This window comes from Melampsora larici-populina (assembly GCF_000204055.1).
Source record: "Melampsora larici-populina 98AG31 unplaced genomic scaffold MELLAscaffold_53, whole genome shotgun sequence".
NCBI lineage: Eukaryota > Fungi > Basidiomycota > Pucciniomycetes > Pucciniales > Melampsoraceae > Melampsora > Melampsora laricis-populina.
In genome coordinates, this window is record NW_006768817.1 from 68,419 (window position 1) to 85,034 (window position 16,616).

The 16,616-nt window shown below is 44.1% G+C and overlaps 5 protein-coding genes across 5 annotated transcripts; 3 read left to right on the plus strand and 2 right to left on the minus strand.

Moving 5' to 3' along the window:
* Positions 1-344: 344 nt before the first annotated feature.
* On the minus strand, positions 345-794 carry MELLADRAFT_57496 (uncharacterized protein; the record flags this gene model as incomplete). The annotated part of the gene is made up of 1 exon (XM_007415785.1): positions 345-794. A coding segment is annotated over one exon (195 nt), but the record flags the coding sequence as incomplete, so codon positions are not given.
* Positions 795-5,091: 4,297 nt separating this feature from the next.
* Positions 5,092-6,702, plus strand: MELLADRAFT_92831 (uncharacterized protein; the record flags this gene model as incomplete). The annotated part of the gene is made up of 4 exons (XM_007415668.1): positions 5,092-5,214; positions 5,281-5,675; positions 5,729-5,777; positions 5,842-6,702. The coding sequence occupies 4 exons, from the start codon at positions 5,092-5,094 to the stop codon at positions 6,700-6,702; spliced, it is 1,428 nt and encodes a 475-aa protein (XP_007415730.1).
* An 866-nt stretch (positions 6,703-7,568) lies between these two features.
* MELLADRAFT_111357 (uncharacterized protein) lies at positions 7,569-8,228 on the plus strand (the record flags this gene model as incomplete). The annotated part of the gene is made up of 3 exons (XM_007415669.1): positions 7,569-7,890; positions 7,958-8,032; positions 8,107-8,228. The coding sequence occupies 3 exons, from the start codon at positions 7,569-7,571 to the stop codon at positions 8,226-8,228; spliced, it is 519 nt and encodes a 172-aa protein (XP_007415731.1).
* Positions 8,229-9,201: 973 nt separating this feature from the next.
* MELLADRAFT_92833 (uncharacterized protein) lies at positions 9,202-10,943 on the plus strand (the record flags this gene model as incomplete). Its single annotated transcript, XM_007415670.1, has 4 exons — positions 9,202-9,295; positions 9,373-9,426; positions 9,505-10,358; positions 10,443-10,943. 4 exons carry the CDS (start codon positions 9,202-9,204, stop codon positions 10,941-10,943), a joined length of 1,503 nt encoding a protein of 500 aa, XP_007415732.1.
* Positions 10,944-15,264: 4,321 nt separating this feature from the next.
* MELLADRAFT_111359 (uncharacterized protein) lies at positions 15,265-16,280 on the minus strand (the record flags this gene model as incomplete). The annotated part of the gene is made up of 4 exons (XM_007415784.1): positions 15,265-15,535; positions 15,605-15,672; positions 15,704-16,206; positions 16,277-16,280. 4 exons carry the CDS (start codon positions 16,278-16,280, stop codon positions 15,265-15,267), a joined length of 846 nt encoding a protein of 281 aa, XP_007415846.1.
* Between the last annotated feature and the right edge of the window lie 336 nt (positions 16,281-16,616).

Consider the following 16,616-nt stretch of genomic DNA (forward strand, 5'->3'; position numbering starts at 1 on the left):
TATGATTTCATATCCCCACAGATTTCCAAATTGTTGATATGCAGGCATTTTGAGTGGTAAAACAAATCCATCGCAGTGCAACTCCAGCTTCAATTAATAATGTGTCACCAAACATGCCTCAGATAAATGATGTAACAAGCTGACCAATAAATAAATATCACAACTAACCAATATATGAGTAGCACAACTAGCCAATAAATAAATATCACAACTAACCAATAAATGAATATCACAACTAACCAATGTAAAAAACGATTAGAGTTTGATATGAGCTGAGGCATGAAGATGTCAGAAAGGAATGCAGTGAATCAAAAGTGACTCAAGAGACCACAGTCAACCATATAAAGGAATGGTGAGAATGAGTTATGAGATTGTGACAGGAAAAGTATTCATACAGGATAGGTACAATAGCCGCAAGGGAAACCCCAGAGCCCGTAAAGGGTTTACATGATTAAGCAGCTCGTAGATATATTTGTGAATTCCATACGTACACAATTGTCGAAGAGGTGTCCTGAAACGAGATGACTACCTGTTTTGATTCAACGATCTTCATGCATATCTCCTCGGACGAGCCGCGACGCCTTTACTTTCATCATCTCTATCGTCCTTCTCATGGTGAATGGTGGTGATGGATCGGGTGATGTACATTTGGCTAGATATAGACATCTGGCTAGCTGGTCGCTTCTCAAGATCTGGTGTTCCTTCAATCGAGTCATCTCGACAAAGGCCAGAGAAGTTGTCGATCTCTTTGTTAGGTTCGTATTGAGACCACGCCAAGGCGGTGTTCCATCCGAGAAGGTGTGAGGGTAAGTCAAGAACGTATCTTGTCTGAGGAGACTGGGTCGCTTCGTGAAACTCTGAGTCTTCAGCTACGTTGTTCCCGGTTAAGATTCGCCACTGAAAACACAGAATTGGCGAAGACTTGAGTCAGTTTTGTTTGCGTTGGCTTGTCTTGCCCAAGAGATCTGCTTACCGACTGGAAAAGAAGAATAGGTGACATGAAAAGGCCCGGAATATGACAGATAAGGGCTTCGGCAGTGACCCATATTGGTCTTATGTGTTCAAAGATGAAGCGTCAAGTCGTTGGTCATCTTATCGGTAGCTGGTAATCGCACTGGACTGACCTTTCAAGATGCGAACTATACAGCGTTGTGAATATAGCCGCGCCAATGTCAAGTCCTAGTGTGATTGATATGATCAGACATGACCTACCGAGGAACTCTGAGAACAAGTCGAACATGGTATGAGAGAATAGATGTTAAGTTTTCACTGTTTTGAGTTTTCCAGTTTCCAATTTTCAAGTGTATCATCTGCAATAGACTCACTAAACTCTTGCTCCAATTCGATTCGAGCCATTGAAGCCCCAGGGCGCGACAGGTTTTCGATTTCACGCGACGACAACAGTCTTTTAACAATTTGAAGCAAATAGCATGCAGTGAATACATAAAACTGCGATGGGAAAATTTGAGACAAAGATTTTTCTCAGTGATATTGATTATTTTGAAAATGTCCTTTCGACTCACAATTGCCAAGAAGATCTCTAAGATGATCCAAACACATCCCCACTCCCGGAATTTTGTAGATAAAAGCTTCACTTGGGCGAGTACTACATCAGTTCGAGCCAGCAGATCTGCGGCAGATGGTTTAGATAAGGTTTGGCCCGCATCCCATAGCTTGTCTGCCCTCTCGAGCATTGCTGATAATGAGTATGCCAACTCAAAGGTCGAAACCTCTACCTCTCCAGCAGCTGATGCCAAATATAATGTGATGAGAATGATGACGAGCAACCAAGACATCCAAGCCAAGTCATAGACAGCCGGCGTCAAAATCCGAGCTACCCGTCCCCTATTGGGACCCTGCACATCACAAAGACTATGAAGATCAAGATTAGTACGTGGAAAGGAGTCAGAAGATGATTCGCGCATACACCTGGAGGTGATATACTGCCAGATTTCATCTTGGATGCGAGACAGAACTTACCACGCATAGACGAGACTCCAAGCTGCAAGCGAAATTCCGAGATAAGAACTGAAAATAAGATGATCTCAGCGTCTGCCGCTCTCGAACTTTCGGATGATGAATCTTCAACGTACGGTAGAACTCTGGATTATGAATTGATATGCGCGTTCACAAATCCATCAGATTGCCAAATCAGAATTGTTGAATATGGACCTCAGAAGACGTGTTTCGAATAAGAAGATACGTACGCGATACCATACCTAATCAACCACACAGAAAAAAACGTTAAATTGCGGCAATGAAACGCATGAGTATAGTATAGCAAAGAACTCCCACTTACCAAACCGACATCAACTCTTCCATACGATGTGCACGGTTGCCGGAGAAGTACTTTTAAGTGGAATATGAATGGTAAATGAGCAATATTCCGCCACCGACACCAAATCCAATACACATAACTCACCACGTAGGATATCATTGATAACGTCAAGTAAAGGCAATTGGACACAAACTCGCACAGACCGAGAATCATACTATGACACATTCTTTGCTCTCAGCTGCGATATGAGATAATCAGAGAGATGTACTCACCTACGATTTGGCACGAGGTACGGGATCGAAGAACCACCTATGTTGAGGGCCACATTGGATGATGTTCATGTCGAATTTTCAGCGCTCTGATCCAATGTCATGGAGGCGAGAGATAACAATTGACTCACCTGAAAGATAGTGCCTCCGGAACAGCCAAGAATGCTTTTCGCGACTCGCAGAGCCTTTGTAGAACGGGATGAGGACGATTGCCACGCAGCTGATCATGGCCATGCTTCTCCAGATAGCAAAGAAGATTAGAATTGCGTTGGTCCAAAAGGGCGCTTGCGGATGTAAGAATGTTGTCTAGAGAGCTCGAATAATAGAGTTAGTCAGTGATTTTTGAGTTTGGTTTTCAGATATCTTGCGGACAGGGAGGAGCTCACGATTTCCTGTAACTGAGATTCGAAAGGATTGGCCGCCATTCTCGCTGACCCACTCTTTGATAGCTTGAAGGCAACTCAGGCTTCAAGAACTCAAATGAGTATGAAGATATCTGAAGCGGAAGTCACAAGGAATGTGGGAATACGGAAGGGAATGTCTGCCGTATTGGCCGAGACTTCATGGCCTTCAAGTTTCAATTTGAAATGAAAAGTTGTACACATGTACAATATACATGAATGAAAATAGCCTCGCTTGGCGGAGTTGACATTTTGTAAATCATTATGCTTTGTTTGACATGGGTGGGACAAAATTCGCACAGACAGGTCACAGAAGTCCACAACTCTGACTTCCTCGATGCCGACGTGTCTTCACTTATCGACGGATCCCCAAGCCGGGAAAATCGGACTACACCTCACCATCATCCTTCCGACCTATCGCTCTACTGAACACAATAAGCAAACTATACGAGAAGATCATCACCACGCACCTATCTCAGCAGGTTGAAAAACTCAAATTACTCAACAACGGCCACTATGGTGGACGTCCTAATCGGTCCAGCCAAGAAGCGCTAGTTCATCTAGTTGCGTTCATCCGAGGCGAATGGGCCAAAGGTAATATAGTAGGAGCCATGTTTGCTGACGTAAAGTCAGCTTTCCCTTCGGTTCACCACCCCAGACTTCTCGACACACTCGAAAGGAAAAGTGGCTCTCAAACCTGACCCAGTTTCAAAAAACCCGGTTGCCCCAGTTGAATTTTTGGCTGGGAGCTGTCAACAAATGTCAACTTGATACACAAAGTTACCGCCAAAAAGCAACTGGGTCAACTGGGTTTTTTGAAAACCGGGGCAGGTTTGAGAGCCACTAAAGAGGACCCTGGAGTGCTCCTACCGAGGGGCCTGTCGAAAAACGTAGCAATTTGGGCTAAAATTTTGGCGATGTATCTGTCAAAAACGTAGAAATTTGGAAAAATTAGTGGCAAGCCATCTGACCAAAAACGTAGCAATCATTGGTCATGAGTTTTAGGTATCTCACCTAAAACGTAGCAATTGACACTGCCCCACCAAAATCACCAAAGAATCAATGGACTTTTGGCTACTTTTGGTCACCTTGAGGCTACAAGTGTAGTCTATGTTTTCAAGCCTTCAAGTGGGTCCAACATAGTGGAATTTGCAGACGGATGCTTTTCACTACCTAACACCACGGATATCTCCCATGAGCTCGTCGACGGGCACACACGAATGACATCTCGTACGACGTTGATTCACTCTTCGGACAGGTCTTGGCAATACAGACAGGCTTTCCTTTGTGAAAGTGAGACGTTTTCCAGACATAGGCAGTCGACTGTGTTCCAACTTCCACCGCTCAACGCTATATGTGACAATGGGAGGTACTGATCACGCAAAGCTCAGTCACTTTGTAGCTAACTCACTTCTCTTTCTACCTGCCCAATTTATAACATACATTTCCATCCGCCACAACCACCTAACATAGCTGTTTCATTCATACTGGTAAATTGTTCAAACGCGACGGTTGAGATGTCCGCCTCCAAAGTAATGTGCTATGTCTCTAATGCTTCCCGAAAGTGATGCTTGCAGTTGCCTGCATACCCAACTTGACATGTTTACAAAAAGCGGCTCGGATCTAACCGAGACTTGTAAGGAACGTTATAAAGAGTCATAATTTGTTCCAAACGCAACGGTTGGGATGTCCACCTCCAAAGTGATTGTCTCGTAATGCTCCCCGATATTTATGATTGCAGTTGCCTGCATACACAACTTGACATATTTACAAAAAGCGGCTCAGATCTAACCGAGACTCGTAAGAAGGTCATAATGAGTCATGGTCTTTGATAGTTGCTCACTATCCACAAAGGAAGCGTCTCGGATGTAACCGAGACTTGTGGTTGATGTCATAAAAAAGTCTCGCAAAGCTTTGGTCTCCAAAACCACCTCTCGCCGGGATGTTGTGAGGTGTGGGTGGTTTCTCAGTGCTCACATTAGCCGCTCGATCTGCTTACGCTGTGATCAGACGCAACTACTGTAAAGAACAGCTATAAATAGGGTGTCTTTTCGTGGTTATTGTCCAATGAGCAAACACCACTTGTAGCCCGGCTTTAGTTGAATAACAACTATTTTACTTATCTCCTAAGACTATATCAAAAATGATCACTATCCCGCACAAATTATCTCCAATCCAATCAAAGGGTGTCAAGAGATGGGCTCGTAGTGTTTGTCAAATTGAAGCACTCGGCACTCAGTCCAAATATGATATGACCCAAGTCCATGTGTGTTTTTTGCTATTCAAACCGTGTATAAGTTCCTCGCTGATCATCTCAAACCTTGTCTCTCAGTCGGTTGTCCGGAGACATCTTCGAGTGTTGATGTGTCGTGACTCAGAGGCATCACCCGTTCCACCATCCCTGTCCAAGCTTGAGCAAAAAGAGTTGATGGAACGCTTCCAGCTTTATGATCCTCTTCCTCACGGCGAATCTATTCCAGTCCTTTCTGTTACCGACTTCGTGAAAACCGGCGTTCACATGAGCCCCAACCATTTTGAGGATGTTGAAATGGAGCTGAAGCGCTGGGGACTTCGTCGTTTCTCATTCAAATGGGAGGTTCCTTTGGAAGACCGTGTTAATTATCTGGCCCAAGAACTTTTCTGGAACTCATTCTACAAAGCTATAAAAACAGGCATTACAGCTTTACAATCAGCGAACACATGCTCAGGCGAGCTATCACCATGCCAGTATTGGCAGCTCAATTCAAACACTTGTCTTTGATGTATCATGAGCAATGCAGCAGTAACGAAATCCTCAACCATCATTACATAATAGCCAAAAAAAAGAAGGTAAGTTTTTGGTCATTTCTTGTTGTTTTGGTCGGTTAAGTTGCTGAAGCACTTTTAAAAACAGGTCTTCAACGAATACTTGTCTTACTTGGTCAAAACAGGCGTTTCGGAACCCTTGGCATCAATTTTCCAACCTCGTAATTACTTGATCATGGGTGATATAGTTGAATTCAAATCCCTGACTAGGGTCTATCCTGTTAGGGAGGTACATTACGTGATACCTCAGTGGTGGTCAAAGAAAATGATTTGCTTCATCAGATACATCGAGGAACGTGTGGACTTTCACGCCAAGTCCCGCAATATGTTTGCCGTCAACCGCCGATCTCCTTGCCAATACGTCAAGAGCTTGTCAACAGAATACGGTTTCATACCTTGTCATCTGCCTGCCGACCTCTACAGCAATGAACTCAAGGACTCTTTGCCACTCGGTGATCTATGGGATCTGAAAATGAAACCTTCGGTATTGCCCAAGATTCAAAACATGGCGTCCATCTTTCCAATCGATGCCGGCGATCTTGCCCAAAATTCTTTAGACGGCATCACCGACGAGCATTACTCAAGTGACGACAACATCTCCGAAGACGAGATCTGGGACGAAGATGACGATGATACTTTAGAAACCGCAACTGCTACCAACACTAGACTTGAAAATATTGAAAATCGCTTGCAATCTGAAATAACCACTCTGCGAGGAGACTTTGAGAAATCTTTCACGATTTTCTCAAACTTCCATAATGAATTGAACGGCGTAGTCCCCTTGCGCTTGGAGGAGTTGAGTAAAGCAAAGAACGACATCAAAATCCTCAATGACAAGCTTGAGCTTTTGCAAGGACAGTTGGGAGAAACTCAAAACAAAGGCTTATCAAATGATGCGAGCCTAAATGATGCACCTGACTCTATATCTGCCTTCCAAGCGGAAGTGTGAGGTACTTGCGATATCAGCTACAGGTTTGTAATTTAACTTCTTTGATACTGAGACAATAAGCTGAAAAAGAAAGGCTAACGGTGAATCTTGAATATAAAAAGATCAAGCATCCTGCGCCGTTCAAAACCAATGGAGCGGTAATCATACACGAGTAGGCAATGCACTTATCGCTCTTCAAAAGTTTCTCATTTATATTATCTTCAATCAAAATACACGCCTGGTCCTTTTCCTTTTCTTTCAAGTGCGGTGGTTTTATACACACCGCGTCCTTCTCTTTCTAGTGCGGTGGTTTTATGCACGCCTGCTCCTTTTCTTTCAAGTGCGGTGGTTTGTAAAGGGAGACTGAGAGTTCATATCTTATACATACATCTTGTATTGTTCACTCTCCTACCACACATGTCAAATTTTTGTCTTGAATGCTGAAATTCCATTATCTGAAGTTTGGACTCGCTGCGTCTATTTGTAACTTGAAACTGAGGGAGGCTTAACACAAAGCTGTGCCAAGGTAAAAGACAAAGATAAAGGTTTGACCCGCTGCCGCATTGACCTTGCTCCCCAAAACCCAGACATATCTCAAGAATATAAACACACCTCTCACTTGTTCATATTGAGTGTTGTGTTTATATTCTTGTCTCACAATTAAGATTGGTTGCACGTTAGGATATATGTTGGATGTTAGGATATGGTTGTTGTTAGGGTATGGTCGTGGAAATTGATTGTTCATATATACTTTCATTATCCACATCTTGTTCAAAAAAACCTTCCAAAGCGTTCATGATCCTTTTGCTTCAAAGCAAACAACTTCGACAAGTTTATCATCAATACCAAAACAGTGCCAATTCCAAACACCCACTGAAATTCCCAGCATGTCACCCATCCGCAACGTAAAGATCCCTACGTCGGCAAACTTTGCCAAACTAGACAAACGCACCCAGTCTGAAATGGTTCCATGGAAGATCTCCACATCAGCGCATCATTGCGTCAAGGAGGGCCTGGATCAATGCATCCGCTGTGGTCGTTTCGGTCACTTAAAAGTCCGCTGCACCACTAATCTCAACCACACTCCAAAAGGAGATAAACCCAAAAAAGCCTTACCGTACCCCGATTGGCGCCGAGTCCAAAACGGAAAGAAGTACAGTATTGATGTGCTCAACATGTCCCCCAGAGATCTCGCGAAAGCTGTTGCAGGTACGCGCCCTGGTGGCTCCTCTTTCAAATGGTTGCTTATCTGAGTTCTCTGTTTGCCATCTGTTAGAGTACCACGATGACACACCGGTCATTTCAATGACTATTGAGGAGGTCGCTGCCCTAGACGCGATAGAGGCTGCTGGTAAGTAGTTATCTTGAGGCGCCAACATAATCAACTTATGTGGCCATGTCGCTGAAAAAACTACGGCATGCCAGGGCCAAAGACTTCACAGGGCTGTCAAAAACATTCGAAAGCTGACACGGGCTCTCAAAATCATTCACAAGCTGAAGAGTCCCCCGCGGCTATACCTCCCGTCGAAAGTGCTGTCCTTCAATAGCTCGGAATGAGCATAGTTTAGGCGGTTCACGATAGTGGTGGGTACAATGTCGTTTGAACACCTATCTTAACACATTCCCCGCTGATGTTTTCCCCTGCATTGTTTCCGCCGGTCGAACTAATTCTGACTCTGCGTCACGATGTACCAGCAACGCGAGATCTTGCCCAGTTTGGTGACCACTATCATGTACTTGCGTGCTTCTTCTGTTGCAAAATTTGGCAATGATCATGGTTCGCTTACTTTATTGCGGGGAAATGAAAAAACCCCAACTGTTCCCGCGTAACAGTCGATGATGGACATGCCTAGCGTGGCAGTTAAAAGTTTTGGAAACGGTGTGAGACTGGGTTTTAACTTTTGGCTGCCCAAAACCCAGAAGACACAGGTCTCTGCCGGAGTTCTCTGTCTTGGAGATTACTGTGTAAGATACTGTCAAACCCGAACCCGATGTCTGAGATGGGTTTGATAAGCCAAAGATTTGGCTCTGAAGCATCTCTTCAGATACATCATTTGACCCAGAAACTGAGTACAGAGACCCTTCAACGTCTTTTTGGGTTGTTCAATAGGTGTTATGCAATAAATGCAAAAAAATACGGGTAATGAGGTCATGTTTGTGCGTGTTCAAACGGTGGAGGGGGTGGCGGCACTTGACGTGTCTGTCTGTTGGTCCAAAAAGATTCTCATATATCTTGAATGAACTCTTTTCCTTTCTAGAGTGTGCTCTTATGTCACTTTCTCTTTCTGGTGATTGAAACACAACACTTTTTCAACCTTTTCTTTTCTATATTGAAGCATCATTCTGCAGTTTATCTTTCTGGCAACACTTTTGCACCGTTTTCTTTTCTATCTTGAAGCATTAGTCTGCGCTCTTTTCTTTCACAAACTTGGGGTCAAGGTAGATCGACCCATATTAGTTCTCTTCACCCAAAGAAATCACTTTCGCTTCATTATCTGTATTGTATTTATAAATTCAACTATGAGCTCTCAACAAACCTGTACACAGAACACTCCGAACGCCGGTGGGGCTGGGAAAAAACGTCGTCGTGAAGGGGATATGGAGGAACGTCAAGGTATGTACCAATCACAATCATGTTTTGTGACTTACGAGTTATGGTTGTCTGACTGGGTTTTTTTCCATTCGTTCCAGAAGAAGACAACCGCTTTGATGAAGTACAAGATTTATCTGATGAAGAAGATTCGGGTGTGTATCAGTTACATTGTTGGGATACTCGTTTGTATGAAGTTTGATGGAGTGTCTTGCTCATGTGGTGATCTTCAGATGGAGAACTTACGCACGGAGAAGTTCTGGACCAAAAACGAAAGCAAACGGCAAAACTCAAAGTACTCACTCGGATTCGACATCGGAATGAAGGTATTGGGAAGCTCGCTGGCAATCATCCGGTGCCTAAAGCTGCGACACCGCTGGCTAGAGCGATCCATGAATTCGTCCGAATGCTCATGGGCATCCCAAGGAAATCAAGAGGGTCTTCAGCTCTTGAAGACGCCGGCGAAAAAAAGATGCCAGATCCACCTTCTGAACTCGAACATCAAGCTTGGGAGTCCCGGAGGCAGAGAAGAGAGATATTCATTCGGGAGGCACAAGATCATGCAATGACCAAATATCTTTCGAAAAAACCACCTGGCTTCAAACCAAACCAAAAGCAGCGAAGGGTAGTTGAGAAGGACGCAGCAGAAATGGCATCCCTGAAACGTCCGATGCAGCCGGTCATCTTCACATCTCGCATCCTCACTGGAATTCGTACCAGGTATGCACACCATTGGGTGACCTCATGCGAGGCAAGCTTGGCCATGGCAGGCTTTCCTCGTTGTACCTTTGACTGGGAATCATCATACGATTCACCTTGGAACTCAGTGACTGCAACCATCATCTTGGCTCATTGGGTGAAAGCATATGAAGCAAACGGCGCAAGAGAGTTCGGTATCCTGGTCACAGACAACACACCTGCCAATCGGGAAGAAGTGCTTCGCCGTTGGTGTGGGAACAAAGCTCCAAAGTTTCAAGACCAAACTCGAAAGGTTGCGTTGACAAAAACTCCTGAAGGGCGGAAGATCCTTGAGGATAATATTTCGATTGCAAAAGGAATTTCAAGCAAAAAACAAAACATGAATAAGGTGGGTTGTATTCTTTCTTTCCTCGAATGTCATTTGCAAAGGTATGCTCATAACTACTTATCCTGAATAACTACTTTGGAACAGATCTACGATGCCAGGTTATATATGGCGGTCAAACTCTTTGGTGCAGACTCACCCGAGTTCAAGATGTTATCTCATCCCGAAGTTCATTCAGAAGATGAACTAGTCACAACCAACTGCGGCTCCCGTCAAAAATTACGACTTGAATGGCGCAGCCAAGAGTTAGATACTTTGATAGGTTTGCTCGACACGGCTTACTGGAAGCGCAAAACGATTCCCAAAGAGAGAAGGTTGGCAAAACAACTAGTCGAAAGAGGTACCTACTCACCTACCCCCAACAAGGATCGCTTCCCTCCAAAGGGGTTTCAGCAATTGCTGGTTTCCCCATCCTGGTATGACCAGCAGGAAGGTTTAGTCTTATCAGAATTGGAACTGAATGAAAATCACCCTGTGGATATACACAGTGCCGTCGAGGATGCCAAGATCACCTTCAAGTCCTTATCCGCGTTGGCGGCAGAACAACAAAATGAACCCAGTGGCTCACACACAATGAACACCCAGTGATTTTACGATCCCCTTAGACCTTTTCCCCCGTCTCATCTATCAAACGTGTACATAACCTCTAGTGCATTGTGAATAGTTGTGAATAGCTGTGAATAGTAATAAGTATACATGTGAATAGTTGTGTATAGTGATAAAAACATATACACAACATGTTTATATCAAGTAGTTGATGTTTGAGTTTGAGAAAATATCCCATCACCCCTCTCCCTCAACCTCGTGATTTGAACACCTTCAGATCAATAGATCTTTCTGCGTTTTGACCACTTCACGCCGATTCAAGCACCATACTATTACTGGCCGAGTCAATCACACACAAAATGCAGCCAACTTCCAAATCAGCAACATTTGGGTTGGCTTCGAGCCTGCATGGACCCTTTGAGTCCGACCTTTTTTTTTGAGTGATCAATGGTCACTTGATCACTCGCATCAGTGAACCTTGCGTTTGGCACATACGAACCCCCTCCGTTCACCTGATGATTTACCAGGCTCCCCACAACGCTTGTCAGACAGACATAAGAGCGTCCAAAGTGGACATTCAAAATCTCACTTTATCACTTGCATGAGTGCCTAACGTTCGGCATTTACGAACCCCCTCCGATCACCTGATTATCAACTAGTGACCCCCGCTTGTCAGACAGACATAAGAGCGAGCCCAGTGCACGTGCAAAGTCTACTTTCTTCAATTTGTATAAATTGCATCTGGACTTTCGAAGCCAACTATTTTCGATTTTTGGATCCCTTCCTTTATCATTATCCAAAAACCTCAATGGAATCCTTTGGGCCCAATCACATCCGCTGTACTTGCCTCGCTTTAGGATGTTCAGAGCGGCAGTTTCAAAAGCATGGTGAGACCCATACAGGCCGCCTATTCCACCGCACTAACTTTCCGCGGCATTTGAGTGTTTCGGAAAAGGAAGCAGCTCTTAAAAAAGGCCACCCTGACACGTCAAAACCGGCTCAACAAGTCTCAGAAGTTTCATTGGACAGGCCTATTGCGCCGAGTTTTTTGGGTGTTGTTGAACCGGAACCAATTGTTTCCAATCGCAAACGTGCTCATTCCCCTGGGCCTGTAGCTCACCCCTCGCTTTCTCAGATTGATATATTCCACGCCCTCGAAAGAATGCGCGAATGATGCCTATCGAATCACGTCCACTCCAATATGATACCAAGGCATTCTATACACCCCGCAGACTCCTTCAGCACCCAACTTGTGTTCAATCAATGATCCAAGTTCTGAACCAATACCTTGTACATCATAGTTCTTCGCAGGCGGTTCGGACCGCACTCAAAATGGAGCGTCTCAAGTTACAGACATCGCTTAATTTGAACAACCCTGGAATTGCACCTGTCTGGAATGAAATTCCTCTCTCCATTCCGAAGCTTTTGAAAGTTTTCCATTTGATCGCCCCGGTCATCGAACATATATCTTGCAAAGTATGTTTCTGCCTACATGGACCAGCTGGACAAACCCCTCCAAAGACACGATGCGACAATCTACGGTTTTCCACATCAAAGCCGTCTACAGTCAAATTTATTTGTGGTGCTGAATTGTACAAACCACCCCGCAAAAGCTCTACCAAAGCCCGACCAGCTCAATTATTTTACCATCAAAGCTTTGTTGAATGGCTAGCGAGAATGCTACATTCTCCATCTTTTGAGACCCTGCTCGACAGTTTGCTACACCGAATCAAACCGCCCGAAGGGACTTTGCAAGATTTGTGGGATGGAACCCTTTGGAAAACCTTCAAAAAGAACGGGAAAGTGTTCACGCAAAAGTCTGGCAATCTCATCTTTGGATTTTATTGTGATTGGTTCGACCCTTATGGAGCAAAACGAGGACGCCAACATTCCGCTGGACTAATGCTCCTGATCTGTTTTAATTTACCCCCCGACATCCAATACCGAGCTGAGAACATGTTCATCTATGGAATAACGCCTAGCCGACGAGAACCGAAGAGTTCAGAGATGGATTCAATATTAAAACCCCTCATCTCTGAGCTTACAGACTTATGGAACGGCTTTTTCTTTAGTGTCACAGCTAATTATCCCAAAGGCAGAGTTATCACCGCGGCTGTATGTCTTCTTCTTGCCGATGTTCCTGCAATGAAAAAGATTTCGGGGTTTTCGTCACACAGGTCAACAAACTGGTGTTCGAAATGTTACATTCCTCTGAATGACATCAATTATGTGGACCACAAGTGCTACAGACCCCGTACCAATCTTACACACAAAAGACAAGCGCAGAAATGGAGTGAAGCAAAAACCCTTAATGATCAGGACAACCTCATGCGACAAAACGGCACGCGTCATTCTGCCTTTTACGAGCTACCATATTGGCAGCCCATTGAATTTGCTACAGTAGATATCATGCATTGCCTGGTCTTAGGCCTTTTAGGAGACCTTTCAAATACATATCTTCAAATTATGTTTGCAGGAAAGGGCCTGAAGAAGCAACAGGACTCTAAAATTGCAAACGGCGATTATGTCAACTTGGCCAATGATTCCACTATTGGAAAAGTTTGCGATGTTCCAATGAGTGTCAAATCTGCTTCCTCGGGTGGCAACGATTTTAACTTTTCCTCTGCAAAATCATTGACTCGATCTCGGTATGACCGTTCTTCCAAGTCTAAGTCGGTAACAGACAGCAATTTTAATTGTGATGACCACCCACCCTTATCAGATGAAGCATCCGATCACACAGCACAGCTAGCCGCCGGTCCTTGTCTCACAACAAACGAGCTCAAGGAGGTTCACAAGTGTATATCGAACACCATGATTCCATCTTGGATCACCCGTGTTCCAGACAAGATTGGGACAACTCAATGTGGTACTCCTAAAGCGGCAGAGTGGCTCATTCTATACACCGTATACATGGTGCTTTCCCTAGCGCCATATCATCACACCGCGGAAACACATTCAGAAGCTGCAAAAATATATACAGCCATCACACTTGCCACACAGATCATCAACATCAGTGTCTCCCGAACGATGAAGACTGCCGACTTGAACACACTAGATAAACTACTTGTACAATATCGACATCATCTTTTAGTGTGCTGGCCTTCGATTAAATCCAAGCCGAACCTCCATTTTGCGCAGCACCTTTCAGCGCAAACTCGTCTACTTGGTCCACCATCATATACTGCTTGTTGGGCTGGCGAGCGTATGATAGGTGCCATGGTAGCCACTCCCAAAAGCGGCGACCGAGGTGCATCATTAGTCACATTTTCATCCTTTTGATACATTATTCTTAAACCCACATGTCTCACTTTGCCATGTCTTTAAATATTGTCGGGAAGACCATGATAAAACATCACACACAGAGAGCCAATTATTTCAACTTCTTACGGAATGCCCCATCGGACTACGCAGCAGAAGTTGGTGTTGATATAATTATGCAAACATCAACGACTAAGTGGACCCCATTTTCGCCAAGCTCAGATGTTTATGCATCAATTCAGCAATTCATACACGACATGGGTTTGATCAATTCGGACAAACTTGAGATTACGAAGAATTGGCGACATGGCGGGAAAACATTCAGCAGTTACGCTGAACATGCGGGGAACAGCTATATATAGTTCGATATTTTAGGGAAAAAAGGACATGGCGTGATTCAACACATCATACGAACTGAAAGTCTTCCAACTCCTGTTTTTTTCCTTCATGTATTTCGCGAACTTGACCCAATTGATGAGAATCGAAGTCCTTATCGTTTGCTACCCCATTTGAATGCAACACTCAAGTACAACATCAATCTGTCACCGCAGACCATTGGCGTGCAACACTTATTTGGTCACTGTGCTGCGCTACACAATTCCCCAGGCACTTTTGCCATCTCGCAGGCCACCATCTCCTTGGTCAGCCTTCAAAGTATGGTACGCTCTTTAACACCTGATTGGAGCGTAATTTACTTAGACTAACTGCTTTGTGTTTCTCAGAGTGTCGCAGATCTGTCGTCAAGTTACGAGACACTCCATTGATGAAACCCGAACTGACTAAAACTCACATGGAAAACTTAAATTTGAATATTTCATGACTTTATATACTGTTGCATTGTTTTTGTAGAGAATCAGAAAAACGTATATATACACAATCTGTTTACTTTGAGAAATTTTTATCTTAAAACTACTATGAAAGCCAAACTTGAACTAAACAAGGGATTTCTCTATATGAATTGGTAAGGTGTTCAACCAAGCCGAAACAGGTTTTATTTGAAGTGCCAACTTTTCCTCAGCAGTCAAGTTTGCCAGGAAAAGTGGTTCATAACAATTTTCAGGGAGTCCACAACACACGGGAGCGTTTCTATCAGTATTGGTTGCTATGGTTCGAATTTGGTCGAACCTTTGAGAAGCAAGTCGGTGGCCCTGAGTTGATGCAGAATACTTGAAAGAGAGCTCATCAATTCTATGAAGTATTTGTGTGTATTTTTGGCTCCGCCAAACCAAGCCAACTGCTGGACAGTGGGTCTCTTCAGGCTGCCATTCCGTGTCGGAACAACAGTCCTGATGAGGCAGTATCTCGGAGGCGCTTTGGCCAATATTAGCCGCCAAGAGAAGACGAGATAGCGAAACCACGCGATATTTAAACAGCTGACCAAATCACAAAAGATCAATGAGTCTTTTGTTGAGAAATTCATTGTAAGACAATTTTAAACTTACCATTCTTTTCTTCCGACGGGTCTCCTTCTGAAGATTTTTTTCAGGAGATCGCCGGTTTTGCCTGATCTCTTCAGAACGCCCGCGCATCCATCAAAGAACAATTGCAATACATATGCCTTCTGTGTTGTGGGCGGGAGTAATTGCCTGGTTGCCAAAAGAACCTTGCAATTGGGCATATTGCCAATGCTTGACGATGAATATCGCCATAGTGCGGTTCCAAGTATCCCGGTCTGGCTGCGCCCAATCAAAGGTCAATCGGTGAATTTCATGATTCTTCAAATCGGTCAGGCAGAAGGCTTTAAACACCAAAAGTGAATCCTCTGGTGTGCCTTCGTCAGCGGTCATCGGGTTTGTTGCAAAAACCGTTCGATCAGCCATGATTTGAGCTTGGGTTAAAGGCCGCAGTTGGCACCGTTTGTCAGGTGTAGGACCGGCTGGATATGTCTTGTTTAACTTGTCGTATCCGAGTAAGCCTTGTGTGAATGTAGCAAGTGATTGGCAAATCACTTCAGTAGACTTTGGAAGGGATGCATAGACGGAAGCGTTCAGGGCTTTCAAAGAAGTCACCGCAGCTCCTCTCTTCCAGTGATGGGACGGGCGAGCTTTAAAGAAAAGAAATATATCAAGATCTTTGGATACCAGCGGTCGAGTGCAAAGAACATATGGACATACGCATTGTTAGACACTTCAGTTGCAAAAGGTGAAGTAAATCGCAAGAGCTGAGATATGTAGTTTGCAGGCTCTTTGATTGAAGTATTACAATCTTTCGATCAGATGATAAAGCAACTGAGAAACGATCACTTGTAATTTTTGATCACAATTTATTTACGATGAAAGCCTCAATAAGTTTGACTTAGTTTAATTACAACATGATTCAACAGTCGAGCTGAAATGAGTACTGAAGAAAGGGCACATAGCGCCTTTGTTTCCAAATATAACGGTCAGTCAGAAGATGTTGCCTTTGTCTGTATGTCTACAAAGGGTTTGTGACCGGTTCATCGCTGTCAAACAG